At 55.8% G+C, this 16,288-nt stretch overlaps 3 protein-coding genes across 3 annotated transcripts; 1 reads left to right on the top strand and 2 right to left on the bottom strand.

Moving 5' to 3' along the window:
* Positions 1 to 1,878: 1,878 nt before the first annotated feature.
* AQY1_2 (Aquaporin-1) lies at positions 1,879 to 2,957 on the bottom strand (the record flags this gene model as incomplete). The annotated part of the gene is made up of 3 exons (XM_066781592.1): positions 1,879 to 2,183; positions 2,244 to 2,544; positions 2,595 to 2,957. 3 exons carry the CDS (start codon positions 2,955 to 2,957, stop codon positions 1,879 to 1,881), a joined length of 969 nt encoding a protein of 322 aa, XP_066627875.1.
* Positions 2,958 to 7,116: 4,159 nt separating this feature from the next.
* On the bottom strand, positions 7,117 to 11,352 carry SLS55_010204 (uncharacterized protein; the record flags this gene model as incomplete). The annotated part of the gene is made up of 5 exons (XM_066781593.1): positions 7,117 to 7,249; positions 7,847 to 9,462; positions 9,518 to 10,492; positions 10,542 to 11,236; positions 11,295 to 11,352. 5 exons carry the CDS (start codon positions 11,350 to 11,352, stop codon positions 7,117 to 7,119), a joined length of 3,477 nt encoding a protein of 1,158 aa, XP_066627876.1.
* A 718-nt stretch (positions 11,353 to 12,070) lies between these two features.
* SLS55_010205 (uncharacterized protein) lies at positions 12,071 to 13,725 on the top strand (the record flags this gene model as incomplete). The annotated part of the gene is made up of 4 exons (XM_066781594.1): positions 12,071 to 12,375; positions 12,425 to 12,682; positions 12,738 to 13,077; positions 13,126 to 13,725. The coding sequence occupies 4 exons, from the start codon at positions 12,071 to 12,073 to the stop codon at positions 13,723 to 13,725; spliced, it is 1,503 nt and encodes a 500-aa protein (XP_066627877.1).
* Between the last annotated feature and the right edge of the window lie 2,563 nt (positions 13,726 to 16,288).

The raw sequence follows: 16,288 nt of genomic DNA on the forward strand, positions 1-16,288 counted from the left end.
CCGCAACCACCCTCACCGGCTCCGTTAACACCTCCCACGCCCCGCCCACCCGCTCAAACACCCTCACCCCCCCGCGCACTCCCTCTTCCGCAACCCCGACCTCATACACCCCCCCGTCCCGCAACGCCTCGGTCCCAACCCAACACGCCTCCTCGGGGCCCTCAGCGTGCTCAAGCAAGCCATCCGCCCCGATCCACGTGCGCGGAAACGCTCTGAAAGCCGGGCCGAGCGTGTGCGTGACAGACCACGGAACGTCGGGGTGTAGGTACGTTAACGGCTTTTCGGTGGGGTACGGGGGTCCGCTGTCGTCGGTGTCGTTGGGGGTGGATGGGGATTGGCCGAGGGTGCAGCGGGGGTGGGCGGTGTTGTCGCTGTTGTCGCTGTAGTGGAGGGAGGAGTGGGGCTGCCCGGTAAGGGCGTCGGTGAAGGTGAGGCCGAGGGGTGTGAGGGCTGTTACTAGTTGGAGGAGAGGTGAGGAGGCTTCGAACAGAGCGATGGGGTGGGGCGAGTTGCGCAGGGTGAAGGTGATGGTGAGGGAGAATTTGGTGCGCGTGGTCAGGTCGAGGGTGGGCGATGAGGGGGAGATGGCGATGTCGATGTGGGGGTGGACTTGCTGCGTCGACTGGGCGGATGCTGTGCTGCTTGGTGTCGTTGCCATGGCGGTTGTATCTGTGGTCTGACAAGGGGGCGGGAGTGCAGGTATTTACGACGGCTGTCGCCTAAAGTTCATGGTTTGTTTGGATTTAAAGGGTAGTTCTCCAGGCAGCAGCTTTGTCGTTCCGGTTGTGAGTCTTCCACGTGATTGGCTTGACCCTACGGAACAGTGACTGTTCATTGTCTCTACACCCTCACCACACCTTAGTACTGACAGTAGCCTCCACAGGGCACTGGCGCGTGCCTGAATGCTTCCGGTTCGGTCTGTTTCCCGCCACGCCACAGAAGCGTGCACAGCAACAGGATCGATCGCGTCGGCGGACGGGAGAAACTCGAATGTAATCAGCCTCAGCAAGACTGCGAAATTAAGAGAGTCATTAGAGAGAAGCTGCTTCGTCTGCATATTTGAGCTGAGATCCAAGTCATGCAGGTACGTGAGGTTAAATTCCAACTACGCCGGGTAACTACGCCGGGTATGTGCGGCGTGCGGGGGTTCTGATTGGCTCATCTACTAAACCAACTGCATCATCGATACTGTTGTCTCTGCGCACTTTTGTCTGGCGTAGTGACTGCGATCTGAATCATGTGGTAGCCCTGTTCGTACGTATAACGCAGTTCGCCGGTATTGAAAGCGTACCGGGGAACAAAATATGCAACTAAAGGGAACTGAAATGCTACGCAAGCCGGATCACTGCATAAGGGATAAGAAAACCAAAGGCGCACCAGCCATACCGCTGAAATAGGAGCGAGGGAGGATAGGTACACGTAACAGCAGTATGAGGGTTCAGAAACGGCTTGTCCGCTTCGCATTCTTCGCGGCTGAGCATGAATAGCGTACGAAGAATCAAATTAAGCAAGAGACACCACACTAAATTACATTTTAAGTAGGAAGCAGCTTGTGCAAAATGCCCATGATCCCATTGGGTACATACTCGCCGGTACGTCAAGAACCCAACACCCTGTGCACCTCCACCATTATATACCACTCCCATCTGCTGTGGGCGTTTCCATCTCGCCAGAGATCGCTGTTGTACCTGATCTGCCTGCTTCAGCGAACGTCCCCATTCCGTTTCTCCAGCGAGTGCGGCGTGTCTCCCGAAGAGTGATTCTTCGATTCCGCAGTCAAGGTATGGGAATGGTTCGTAGCAGTAGGCACCAGCGCGATATTGGTGCAGGGTTCATCTACAACAAAGACCTGCAGTCAGCGTCGAAGCCTTGACACTTTCAAACACAAGGCGGAAACTCACCCGACTGGATCAAAGGTGCGCCGGGGCGCCGGACGTCCTCGCGCGTGCTGGGCGGATCCCTGGCGGGCTGGAAAGCCTTGATCTCGTTCTCGTCGAAGTCCTGGCCGGGGTTGGCCGTCTCGTACTCGAGCGACTTGATCAGCCGGTACATGACGACGGCCATGATGGAGCCCAGCCCCGGGCCGACCCAGTAGATCCAGTGGTAGCCGTCGAAGTGCCCGAGGACGACGTCGGGGCCGAAGGAGCGCGCGGGGTTGAGGCTGCCGCCGGTGAAGTATACCCCTGCGACGCATGGTAAGTTTCCCTCTTCTGAACGGCGGGGAGGTACGCAGGACTACTAACCTGGCAGTTCGGCGACGAAGAGAGCTAGCCCGATGCCGATGGGCGCGAGGAACGTGCTCTTGTGCTTCTCGGCCGCCAGCATGAAGACGGTGAAGACCAGCAGCGCCGTCAGGAACATCTCGATGAACAGGCCGCGCACGACGGACGTCCCGTCGCTCAGTGTTGTGCGCACGCTCATCGGGGCGGGGAAGAGGGCCGAGACGATGCCGGCGGCCGCGATGCCGCCGATGATCTGGATGATGAACACGAGGCTGCCTCGGACCCAGCCGAGAGCGCCGATGAGACACAGGCCCAGCGTGACCTGCGCATGCGGTTACCTCGGGGACACGGAGATGGAGGGAGGGGACCTACTGCGGGGTTGAAAAGACCGCCGGAGATGCGGAAGAAGACCCAGATGTTGGCGGCGAGCGAGAAGCCGAAGCCCAAGGCGATGAAGAGCAGGTCGGACGTCGTCGCCGTGCCGGCGTCGCTGCTGGCGACCGTCGCATTTGCCACCTGGGCGGCGGAGAGGGCGAAGAAGAGGAACGAGAACGTGCCGACGAACTCGCCGAGCACGGCGATGAAGTGGTTCCTCGCTCGAGTCGGCATCCAGCTTGTTCCGGGGAGTCGCCGCACCGGTTCGCGGGAGGTTTGGCTCTCCACATCATGGACGTTGGCCCGTTTCCGCCATCCGGGAATCACAATGTACTGTTCAGCGGGCGGGTTGGTGTTCATCGTGAGCGGAGAAGACGGGATCAGGATAGGGGATGCTAATGAAACGAAGTAAAAGAGATATTGCGCTTATGAATGGACTTTTTCTGGAGAGTATGGGGATGGAAGCGGGGCCCCAAGGCAGTTTCGTCATCTTGTGCGCCTGGTACTTCGAGCCAAGCATCGGTCATCTGCTGTGCAACCGTAGCGGGAGAATGACGATGGTGTTGTGCAGTGATGCGGAGATCAGCACATTCCCTGCGGCATCTCGCGCACAATATACAGGTGTAGCACAGCCCGCGGATTTTTTGGCTTCCCGGGAGCCGTTGCCCCGGGATGCGGGTGATGATGCCGCAAGGTAGCCGACCGATCGCTGATGTCCCACCACCATCCCGGTTTCGCAAAGGAAAAAGAAAGGTGCAGATGCACGCACGCCCTTCCGGACGCCAATGATGTAATTTCAGGCCACGTCGTGCTCGAGCGGTCTGGCCATGTTGTCCGTGCAGACCGTTTCTTTTTCCTTTCGTGCATGGCACTGCAGTGTTATGCTCTAAGTCTCTTTGAGACATCATGACGCAAAGTCGCACAGTACTCGTCGCTCTAGTCGATCCATCCAAGGCAGGTGCAAAGGGTCCTCCTGTTGGCTCACCTATTTTATCCTGGCCTTGCCAAGCATCTTTCCCCATTGACCACGGGGTCGAAAGCAAAGCAAATACCGGGGCTAGCCGCAGCCGAAAGCAACATTTCAATAGAGCGTAGCTTTTCCATAGGACTAGTGTAGCCAGATTTCGCTTGCCTACAGGCAGTTGAAGTATTCATCTCAAAGCCAAAGCTACTCAGACCACCCGCCAAAGGTGACCGCTGGAGTGATTCAACCCTGGATATAAACTGGACTTGTATGTTCCCATGCGGCGAGCCACCTAGCTTCGAACAATATGGGACGGCGCCAACTGCCCAGGGCACCGGGGCGCTAAACGCTGTCGGCTACGCGACGCATCGTTTTTGGTTTGAACTGCTTGACCCTTAGTTTGTGCAACACCTCCGCAGGCCGATGTCACGCATCAACGGATCTGTGGTACCTCGGGGCCATTGCACGCGCGGTGTGACCCCCAAACACCTATTCTAAAATGCGATTGCACCAAAGCGTTCCGATCTCCAAGAAGCATTGAGTCACATTCCAACGACGCTATCGGGAGATCCCAGTACTCCTTCGCGGCTCGGTGGCTTCTTCACACTACGCAAAAGCATCCAACGTTCTGTGGCGTGACATTCGTGGGACACTGGCCGCGCGCGAACCTGTCTCCTGGCTTATGATGACACTATCGCCGATGTAAAATCGCTTATATGACGTTTTTGCCGGTACAGCAGCTCCATGGCCCATGCTACTACCACCCAGCTCGGCCATTACTCCCGCTCCCGCTTCTTCCACTGCAGATGCGGAGGTGATGAGCGTCACTTCTCAAGCAACCCTCCAAGGTCTTGCATCAGCGACTCCAGCCTCTGCTTTGTTATCGTCTTATTGGGTACTCAGCTACCTGGGCATGCCTCGAGCGCCGATCCTATCCTTGCTTCTTCCGGAATGTTCTGGTGGTCGATAGCGAGTACTGCGCATTCGCCTTGGCGGCGTAACTTGTCATGTGAGCCGCAGTAAGAAACGGGTGTGTGGCGCAAGTGCGGGAAAAGGCCCGTGGCTATGTACAGCGTTGAGAGCATCTTTTCCACATGAGGGTCGGCCATGGAACATGCCGTAGTCGCACCCGATGAGTGCGTCTCTCTTTGGGAGCAGTCGACCATTGAGATGATTGTGCGCACTCACGAGAATGAGGCTGGATCTGCAATCAATTTTTGAGGAGCCATGCAGTTTGCGTGCTGAGAAAGAAGGTCGAGCCATAGGCCCTCGCTGCGCACTCGTTCCGCATCGTTCCAGGCACAAAGCTGCTTGACGTGTCATTGCAGCAGTAGCCAGGTAAGCCACATGATCGTGGAACGGATGAATGGGGTTCCCACAAAGCGTCTAGGCATCCAGAGCTTTGCTGGCCTATTGAATATACTCGATTTACTATAGCGTATGGAAGCTCTCAATGTCCAGACTGCTGGGGAAACGATAAGAATCATCTCCAGCCTGATGGCCAGCCCTCCAATCCGCAAACAAACGCATAGGCTTTCCCATTTCCCGCAGCTGCTAGGGCGGATCATCGCCCATTTTCAAGGCTTACTGCAAGGAGAAGGCGCGCCGGGCCGAGCCGCGATTCCCGTCATCAACAACAATAGCCAATCACAATTGCGCATGTCTCGAGTTCGGCTCCCCACCCTTGAAGAAGCCATTCAGATAGGTGAAAGCCCCTAGCCGTTTAATTATTGCAGACTCCTGCTTAGCGCAGCATGGCGGAAGGCTGCTTGTTTCACTGGCGGGCTCAACAGTAGCCTCGTTACAAGCTAGTAGCACGGTGCGACACAAAAATCACGGGTAGAAACGGGTGCGATGTTTCAACGGCGGCCAATCATAAAGAGACCTGACTGCATCCAACCATGGAAGGCTATCCCTAGCGAGCTTCGGCCACAAGGCTTGCCCAGCCGGGACGGGCGGGTTGCACGACATCGTTACTGGTTGCCAAGTCGCCGTCTGGGAAAGACCACGCTCCATCAAATTCCTCCAAGCCCGGATGCAGCGGGAAGAGTCAAAGGCTTCCGCCAAGTCCGAGTAGGAACTAAAATGAACCTCAAAAATTTGAGATGGAACTAGAAAAGAAACAGAGCGGATCCGGCGGAGTAGTTCCTCGTCCTCTAGGTATTTGCGGCGCGCAGAGGCCCCGGCCTCTTCACGGTGGTGGAGAAAGAACATAAGCAGTGACCGAGCTATCCTCTTGTCTTTCCAAACTCATGCTTATTTGGGAAATGTCGACAAATTATTCAGTTGTAAGCAAGTCCAGTTTCTCGTGATCCTTCAGCACCTTGCCTTCGACCATTTGGAGACCTGGTATCATAAGAACCCTGCAACGAGCTGTCGTGTTTCGCTTTCTGTTGATTTTCGGCTATCCATTACTTTTCACACTTCCGGTGAGGTTAGTGCAGCAGCCATTGCACGCACGCAATGCTGACGTCGTGCTGCACGCTCTATTAAAAAAACCTTATACAAGGACGCATCATCGCCTTGTTCTCGCGTCCACCTCAGTCCAGACTTCCGGCACAGCCTCAACTCATTCCATATATTCGTCAGATATCGGAGTCACCAGAGGATCGGCCATCAGCCAGCTATCAGTGCCGAACGCCATCTCGTTTGACCGCGCCAGACGCCCACCACATCTCCACCACGGCAGCCAAAGCGAAAGCGGCCACAAGCAGCCCGAACAGCCCGACACCACTACGCCTGCATTTCGTCCCCATCGCTAGTCCCCCAAGCATCTAGATCTCCAGGTAGTCTCCCTCCGGACGCGGCAACGAGAAGCCAGAAACAACAGCCATGGACAAGCAACGAAAAAGACCGGAACCCGCCTCATCACCACCTCTACCCGCATCCGCTCAGTGCGTTATCCTGCACGACATTTTCTATCAGTAAGGTCGCTCTCATCATCATCATTATCATCATCATCATCCCCATCCCCGTGCCCATCGGAAACGTCCACACACCTTTCCGCCACCGCCGTCCTGCGACTAATCTCCACCAGCAAACCTTGAACAGGAAACACCGACGACGCCGCCGCTGCCGCCGCAGACAGGTCACCATGCCACACGCCCCCCAGACCACGCGGCGGCGTGCTCTACCCCTCCTCCTTCTCCTCCTCCGCCTCCATCACCACATCGCCTTCGCCCTCGCCATCGCCACTCACCTCGCGCGCCACCGAACCTAGGCGCCGACGACGACAGTGAAGCCTAGCAGAAGAGGTAGCATCAGTGAGTTGCCATTCGTCAACGGAGAGGCCCATGTAGAGAGAAATACTAGCATCATAGAGAGCTCGGTCCGAGATCATGATCTGGAAGGCACCAAAGAGCAGATCTTACGTCGAGGTCTTGGGCATTGGCTACGCTCGGGGTGCTAGCGGATTAGTCAAGGCTAGCACAAAAATTGTTCCGAGCCATCAATAATGCTATGGAAGCTACATTGAATCGAGTTCGAGTACTCTCTTCCACTCTCTTCCCCCTGCGCTGCGGACATTGATCTCCAGATACGAAAGCGTGTGATTCTTTACGATGCGGAAGCAGCTGCGTGATTCCACTCATGCACGCTTCCTCGTAGCTCGTGAGTTCTCGGGAAGTTACCATTGCTGGTCGTCATAGGTGGCTTGTCCACGGGTTTGCCCCACGCGCCGCCTCCAGGGCTGTATCACAAATGTTCGTCAGTCTTGGACAAAAACAAAATCTACGCGTCCGAGGAAAGAAGAAGGGAAAGGGGTAGGGGCACTCACGTATGGATAATAATCCGCTCGCCGGGCTGGACATCCAACTCCATCTTGCCGCCAATATTCACCACCCTCTCCCTCACCACGCCATCCTCGCCCCTCTCCCTCCTCACATACAGATTCAACCCCGCCTGCCCCGCCCCACCGCCCTCCATCCCATACGGCCTAAACACCCTCCTCTCACTAACCATACTCGCGCTCACCGCCACCCTAAACTCCATCTCCCTTACCACCCCATCACCGCCATCCCACTCCCCCCTCCCCCCGGACCCCCTCCTCAACTCAAACCTTCGCAAGACAACCGGATACCTTAACTCCAACACCTCCGGATCCGTAATCCGCGTATTCGTCATATGCACATGCACGCCGCTCTCGCCCCGCCACCCAGGCCCGGCACCACTCCCCCCACAAATCGTCTCACCCACCCCAAACCCCGGCCTTACTTCCCCAGTCCGCGCATCCCTCCCCCCCATCCCGAACGACAGGATATTGCAGCACCCCTGGCTCGCCGCGCACGCGCCAAACGCGCCGAGCACGACGTCCGTGATGCGCTGCGACGTAATCGGGTTGCCGGCGCAGACCGCGGCCTCCGGGGACGGGTTAAGCAGCGTCGCCGGCGGTATGCGCACGGTGACGGGCGCCAGCACGCCCTGGTTGAGAGGGATGTGGACCCCGAGGAGGCAGCGCAGCGCGTAGATGATGGCGGAGTGCGCGATGGCGGGCGGCGCGTTGAGGCACGAGAAGGTCTCGCGGCCGGTGCCGGCGAAGTCGAAAACAGCGGCGCCGGTCGCAGCGTCGATGGTGATGGCGAGGGCGATGGGGGTGCCGTCGTCCATGTAGTCCGTGAAGGTGAGGGGTGTGCCCGCGGGGTGCGTGGCGGCGACGGCGCGGAGGTGGGAGCGCACGGCGGTTTCGGAGGTGGAGGCGATGCCGCGCATGTATTTGTGGATGGTGGGCAGCGTGTATTCGGCGACGAGGGCGGCGATGAGGGCGCCGCCTTTGTTGTTCGCGGCGATGGCGGCTTTGAGGTCGGATACGTTGTCGGCGTAGGTGCGCGTGCCGCTGCAGCCGGGGAAGCGCGCGGGCTCGTCGACGAGGAATTGATGCACCCGCGACGAGGCGAAGGTGTTGGCGCTGACGATCTTGAAGCCGGTCGTCTGCGCGCCTTCTTCGTAGAGCAGCTTGCTGTCGCTGGGCATCGAGCCCGGGTGCGTGCCGCCGATCTCGGCGTGGTGCCCGCGCGAGGCGACGTAGAAGATGATGGCGTGCCCGGCCGCGTCCCAGATGGGCGTGATGATGGTGATGTCTGGGAGGTGCGTGCCGCCCGCGATCGGGTGGTTGCTGCAGATGACGTCGCCGGGCTTGAGCGAGGGCCCCAGCTGCTCGTGTTGGTAGCGCACGGCGTATTCCATCGAGCCCAGATGCACCGGCACGTGTGGGGCGTTGGCGACGAGCTTGCCTTCTGGCGAGAAGAGAGCGCACGAGAAGTCGAGCCGCTCCTTGATGTTGGTTGAGACGGACGTCTTTTGGAAGGTCCGCCCCATTTGCTCCGCAATCGACATGAATCGGTGCCCGAAGATGGATAGCCTGACGGGGTCGATGGTGTCGGCGGCCTCACTTTCCTTGCTTCTGGCCGAGGGAACGTGGAGGATCACATGCTTGGGGAGGACTGTTGCTGTGGCTGACGGCTCGACGACGATGGTCTGTGTGGCGTCGATGATCATTGCCGGTCCGGAAATCTGGCTGCCAGCGGGGAGGTTGCCCAGGAAGAATACCGGTGTCTTGCTGTGACCACCGTTGGTGAAATACACGGTACATTCGTCATCTTGTTTGTCTTTGCCAACCGCAGTCGTCGTTGTGGCTTTGAGCTCTGCCTGTGGCGCTTCTGCGGGAATGGACAGAGATTTTCCGATGCCCCTGACACGTATGTCTTCGCAGAGAATGGGTCGGCCAGGTATGTCGAAACTGAACTCTCGCCTATGCTGCGTCCGGAATTCCGCGGAGAAATCATTCGAGGCGGGCTCGAGAATCATGAGCAGGTTGTCGGTTCCTTTGTACCTCAGATTGAGATACACCTCATAAGTGATTCTGTCTGGGGGGATTCCGTCTCCGATCAGCTCCGATGTTACTTTCTGTTCCGGATGTTAGCTGCTCAGCTGGAGCATTCACGAGCTGCGGATACTGTACCTTCTTCAATGCGGCAATGCGCTCCTTGATGGTCTCCATGGCAGCCTCGTCGAACACCCCCGAAGACGGTTCTTGTGCTTCGTGTACTATATCCGCCAATGCCATGCCATAAGCCGAAAGAATTGAAGAGTAGCGATGGATTATCACAGTCTGGATGTTCAATGACGAAGCAATGGCACAAGCGTGTTGCCCACCGGCGCCACCAAAGCAAGCCAAATTGTGGGCCGATGTGTCGAATCCTCGGGCTTCCGACAGTGCTCGGATAGGTTTCGCCATGCACTCGTTCGCCACTTCGATGAAGCCAAGCGCAATATCTTCCGCAGACTTATTTTGTCCTGTTTCCTCGTTGATCTGCTGCGCCAGCTCGGTGAACTTCTTCCGTGTGATTTCTACATCCAGAGATTCGTTTTCATTAGGTCCAAAAATCTTGGGGAAGTATTCCGGGAGCAGGCGGCCCAGGTAGAGATTAGCGTCGGTGACGGTAAGAGGTCCTCCTTTCCTATAGCAAGCGGGTCCAGGATGTGCGCCAGCGCTGTCGGGTCCAACAACGAACAGGCCGTGTCGCCAGAAAAGAATCGATCCGCCGCCAGCCGCAACAGTGTTGATGTCTAGCTGTGGCGCCATTACGGTCACACCTGCGGTTGTATTCTCGAATACATGCTCAAGGTTGCCGTCATATCGAGAGACGTCCGTCGAAGTGCCGCCCATGTCGAAGCCAATCACTGGCGTGGGATCTTCCGGGTCGAACGACGTGCGTGCATGGCCGACAACCCCGCCAGCGGGCCCGGACAGGATAGCTCGGAGACCAGAGAATTTGTCGTAGCTGACCAGGCCACCGTCACTCTGCATGAATTCGCAGCGCGAGTTCTGAGACTGCAGGCCATCGGAGAAGCCTTCCCGGAAGCCTTCCACATAGCGCTTGATCACTGGAGTGAGGTATGCGTCGGCGGTGCAAGATATTCCGCGAGAGGTCATCTTGGAAAAGTCAGTCTATGGAGCCACTCGGCACGGATGAGGAGCTGACCTTGATCATTGGCAGCAACTGGCTTGAAAGTGAAACCTGCGGGAAGCCGATCTCTCTTGCAATTCTCTGAATGGCAAGCTCATGTTCCTGAAAGGTGTACGAGTGCACGAGGCAAACGGCAATAGAACGGTACCCTTGATCGTAGAGCCGCTGCAGATCCTGTCTGACCTGTTCTTCGTCGATTTTCTTCAGGATTCTGATGACCTCTCCACTCAACCCCTTTACCAGGTCAGGGTCCGTCTCTAATGCAGCAGCTATCTTTCCCTCGTCTCGGAACGGGTTCTGCTGGTAGTCTTCGATTGTGACACGCTCGTCAATCTCGATGACGTCTTGGTAGAGGACGTCGGGTCGCACGATATTGAGGGCAAACAGATCGGGTCGGGACTGGTTGCCTATGCGCAGGGAATCGGCGAATCCCTTCGTAATTACGAGCGCTACCCGCTCGCCTTTCCTTTCCAGCAGGGCGTTCGTAGCAACGGTGGTTCCCATGCGCACGGAGAACTCCGAGAAGCCTGAGACGTCCAACTTCTGGTCTCTTGGATAAGGCTTTCCAGTAGCCTGCTCCAGGATACGTCGAATACCCTCGATAGGCGCATCTTCGTAGTTCTGAGGGTCTTGAGACAGGAGCTTGACGACAATGTCATCTTCCCGGCCGTCGATAATCCCCAAGCAGTCGGTGAAGGTGCCACCTCTGTCTATCGAGAATCAATACGACAGAGCTAGTCATGTAGCACAGCAGAAAAAGCAACTCACCGATGGCAATCTTGATCTTCAAGCCATCTACCTCGAGATCGAGTTTGTGCGGGGCCATATTCAACACAGCTGCAGATAGACGCCAAGAAATGTTACGAGCTATTCACCCGGTGGCAGCTTGAGGAGTCGGACGGTATATAAAGGTGAGTTAATGACGGCAGACGGCTGAAAAGAGGCCGTCGATGCGTGAGTTCCGGCCGCATCTGCGCGTCGGCGGGACCGGCAGCGGAGGGGTGCTGCACTGGGGCGGCACACTGGCTGGATTGGCTGTTGATAGGCAGACGAAGAGGGGGCTGATGCTGGTGTTGCAAAGCGCAGTGATGATCGAGAGCGGCGATTGCGGGGCGCGCCGATCCAAAAGTGGTGGTCGCACCCTCGGCTGAAAACGAGCCACTCCCAGTTATCTGTTGTCTCACCCCTAGCCGATAACGTCTATAGTGGCGACCAACAGTCGGCAGCATTCTCGAAGAAGCCGATCGGGCGGGACTGGGGGGCGCCCCGGAAACGGAAACGCGCGACGCACTCCCGCATCATCGCGACGACCTTCCACCAACTCTGTACCACGGATAACGGCACTTGTCTCTGCATCCCCGCATCTACGAACATGGGGCTGATCGTCCATCTTATCTGTTGATAGGGCGACATCGATAACAGGTCCTCTTCAATACCACCGACCGTTCCATCGAAAATTCCACCGTCCTCTTGTCCAGTCTCCTACGTACTTCTCGTGCTTTGTTGCCCCGCCTCAGACCCTCCAGCAGGGCACCCGAGCGAACATGACTACAGAGAGTGAGGAGCTCAAGAACTCGGCACGTGGTGACGCGGAAGAGATCAGCGGTGCAGTGAGAGATGTCGATGTCGCTGCCCGCTTTCTCGAAACCCTTGACGATGAGGTCAAAGGCACAATCACCCCAGAGGAAGCCCGCAGGGTCCTCTGGAAGATCGATCTTTCTGTCCTTCCTTTGATATGGATCTCCACTATTCTTGCCGCCGTCGACAAAGTAGTCATCTCGAACGCCGCCATCTATGGTATGAAGACTGATACACACCTTGTCGGAGACCAGTACGCCTGGGTCGGAAGGTAAATTAAAACCATTTGACAGACAATCACGCCTCCCTAATTGTTACAGTATCTTCTATTTCGGATTTCTTATCTTCGAGTATCCGACTTCATTCCTCATCCAGCGCTTTCCCGTGGGCAAGTTCTTTTCAGTTACCGTCTTGATTTGGGCGATCATGATGTGCTGCACGGCCGCAACACACAACTTTGCCGGTCTTGCAGCTGTTCGCTTCATCATGGGAATGGCCGAGGCGTGTTTGTTCCCGGTCTGCAATATTGTGACCGTAATGTGGTGGAAGAACCAAGAGCAACCTGTCCGTGTTGCCTGGTAAGACTTCACCCCAACAAAAGGGGATAACCAGATGCTGATATGACAAATCCAGTTGGATGTCTCAGTTCTCTTCCATATTCACCGGAATTGTCAGTTATGGAATTGGAAACGCCAACACACCTCTTGCAAGCTGGAGACTCCTCTTTCTAGTCCTCGGCTGCTTTTCTCTTCTTTGGGCTGTTGTTGTCTTTCTGTTTCTCCCAGACTCGCCTGCGCAATGCCGCTACATGACCGACCGCGAAAAGTTCATTTGTCTGCAACGCATCAAGGACAACAACACGGGTGTGGAAAACAAAGACATCAAATGGTACCAGATCCGGGAGTGCTTGGTCGATCCGAAGACATGGCTGCTCTTCGTCTTCGCCATTGCCCAAAACATCCCCAACGGCGGCGTATGTGCTCCCGTCTCCCACGTCCCAGCATTCCACTGACTACCGCAGCTGGTAACTTTCGCCTCCATCATCGTCTCCGGTCTCGGCTACTCCCCACTCGTCACGACTCTGCTCGGCATTCCAACCGGCATCATTGCCACGCTGTGGGCATGGATCATGGCATACCCCGCAGGCCGCTTCAAGAACTCCCGGTGCATCATCGCGGCCTCGTGCAACCTCGTCACCATGGTGTGCGCGATACTCATGTGGAAGCTGCCTCGGTCCAACAAGTCCGGTCTGCTCGCAGCCTACTACGTTTTCTACACGTACTGGGGTCCTTACGTGATCGGGTCGTCGTTGCCCATGGTGAATATCTCTGGGCATTCCAAGAAGGTGACGATGAATGCCATCTACTTCATCGCTTATTGCACGGGAAACATCATCGGACCGCAGGTCTTTCGCGCGAATGATGCGCCGGATTACATGCACGGATACGTCGGGCTGTTGGCGTGCTTGGTGGTGGCCATGGTTGCGATTCTGGCTTACGGCGCAATGTGTGCTTTTGAGAACAAGAGAAAGGATAGTACTGTGGGGAAGCTAGCTGGGTCTGTGGACGCCTTCTCGGACCGTACGGATAAGGAAAAGGGAGAATTCCGGTATACTTATTAGTTGCTGAGATAGCCCGCATCACTAGGAGGTCTACAGACTGAGTTCTAGGCGTTATGTGTCAATTTAGTTCTTAACGATGGAAGCAAAGTTGATGATACTGATATACAGTCCCACGCTGGTGTTGCCCGTTCATGCACGCCCCCTTCAGTCCGTCACGAGGTTCGGCTAGCTGCATCCGGACATAGCGTTCACCCCACCGTACCCCCATCTCAAAGAAATGGCGTGAAACAAATGCCCGGGCTGCGAACTCTGCCTGATTCAAAGAGTGCAAGTAGTAGTAAGAAAAAAAACACCTAAAAAACAAAAGCACAACAAGCGAATAGATATAAAAGAGCACCTCTCTTTTACTGTACTTAGACCTCATTCATCGTACGAACGTTTCACCGTCGCCGCCTTCTCATTCCCTCCGCCGGGCCGCCCATCGTCCAAAGACGGTATGAGCCGCAATCTGTGTTGTGTCGGGAGAAAGAAGAGAGTCTGAGTCGTCGCATGGGATGGGGGTGCTCGTTGAATGGCCTATCAGGTCTTCTCCTGAGCTTGCACGAGCGGGGCCATCCTGCGTAGCTGACGGCTGTTCGTTTGGGTGGGCGTTGTGATGCGGCCGTTCCAGCTTCGATGCTGTTGTAGCCTGGCCGGTGATTGTGGGTAAAAAATCCGACGCTCTCTGCAGATTTATAGGGACCGCTCTTGCGCTGACATGTCCGCCAGGCTGCGCATAGGTAGTGGTGACGAATGGATCGAGGAAGAACATAGCAGGTTTGTTGGCTACAGCCGGGTCTCGCATGCCGCAGTGTCCGTACATCTCCCACACGGGTGTACAGATACTCCACTCCGACTGTAAATGTAGAAGTGAGGTAGGGTAGACCAGATATGGGTTATAGTCGTTATGGATGGTCTCTGGTGCGCAACTGTCGGGGATGTTGGTCAAGTTACTCGTGCACGAGTTGGGCCACCAATACGCGCTACTAGGAACCAGTGGGATTTCGTAATTTGAGATAGTCGTTTTGGCCAGATATGCGAAGTTGAAGGATCTGGGCTGACCAGACAATCTATCGTGGGGGAGACTAGAAAGCTCACCAGGTGGGATAGGGATCCAGACCGACGACATATCGTGTCCGCAGGAAGATGCATCGGAAGCATTGGAATCGCGCGCGTACAAAGTCGAGAAGTATAGGTAAGCAGTAGGGGATGTCATGGTGAAGTTGCCAGACGTTGCGGTTACCGGTACTGTCTCTTGTCGTTTGACGAAACCATCAGAGGTGTAGTTTTGAGTAGTGTTGGATCCGCAGATCATGTTCGTCGACCACGGCTCTGGCCAGTAGTGTAATTGGACCTCTTCAGTCCCCGCAAGGAAACATGCCTCGTTGCAGGTGTCAGGCCTCTTACAGCTAGGTTGCCAGAAGTCGACGGACTTATCTGGCCTCGCCTGGGACCACAAGTCCCAGAGTGTGGAACAGTCCTGTGAGCTGAAAGAGCATGATTCAATATCAGTACCAAGATCACTGTACGATGTTTTCGTCACAACAGACGTCGTTTCGGAGCTTTCCCAGCTGGATTCAGCAAGCATGCCGTCGCGCGGAATTCGATCGCAAAGCGTGATCGTCGGTACGTCGGTAGCGTCTCGAGGAATTTTGATCTCCCAGGATGTTAGGAAAGTCGAAGTAGTCGTGTATGTGCTGTGAGTATACCGCGCGGAGTCGCATCTGCTAAGAGAGAGAAATGATTGCATGGAGAAGTTGGTTGGTAGCCACGGAAGAGAAGTATCGGCCTGTAAAGGGGTAGCCATATTCATGGATGCTGTATTTGTCTTTGAGGTAGCGGTGGATTCTGAATGTACTGAAGACGAATGGCCCGGTTTAAGGTGCTTGCGAGTGGACGGAATCAGTCGGCTACGAGCAGCAGTGTTGGTGGTTGATGAATACCAGAAATCCGGGTAGGGCATGGGAGGAATTTTGCCGCTCTCAGTAGCTTCCTGCCACAGAGCACCTGTTGCAAGATGTTAGCGCTGAGTTTTGTTGCATATTGCTGTACGAACAAGCAACCGGTACCAACGCTGCAATAGCGATATATTGCAAGAAAGACTTCATCTTCCGAACTTTTGCGCTCTCTTGAATACGAATAAAGGATAGGTCGTCAAATTTGGTGTTGAAGTTGGCGTTTGAAGGTTCGCAGCGTGTTTCACTACTTTTTGGAGGTCAAACCAGTTCCTCTTATAGCTCATTGACGGTAGATCTTTTCCCGCCCGGTCTGCTTCTTGATCAGACATCGCAACCTTTCACCGGATTCTTTGTGACTAGATTCTTTGCGCTTATCGACCATATCAGGGAGCTGAATATTGCGATGCTGCTGCCTTACTATGAAGTAGGACTATGAAGGCAACGGGATGATGTAGTACGGTATCGGCAGAAATCCCCAAAGGCGTTACCCGACTCCAGAATAGCCGCACGCTGCTAGTTCAGCTGGAGGCAACCGTCTAATCTTTACTCCTTCAGGAATCACGGTGCAACGTGGACGCCGGTACTCCAAAGGAGAGTTGGTTGGATGTGACTAATTATAGACTCCC

Source organism: Diplodia seriata (assembly GCF_021436955.1).
Source record: "Diplodia seriata strain FDS-637 chromosome Unknown scaffold_12, whole genome shotgun sequence".
Lineage (NCBI taxonomy): Eukaryota > Fungi > Ascomycota > Dothideomycetes > Botryosphaeriales > Botryosphaeriaceae > Diplodia > Diplodia seriata.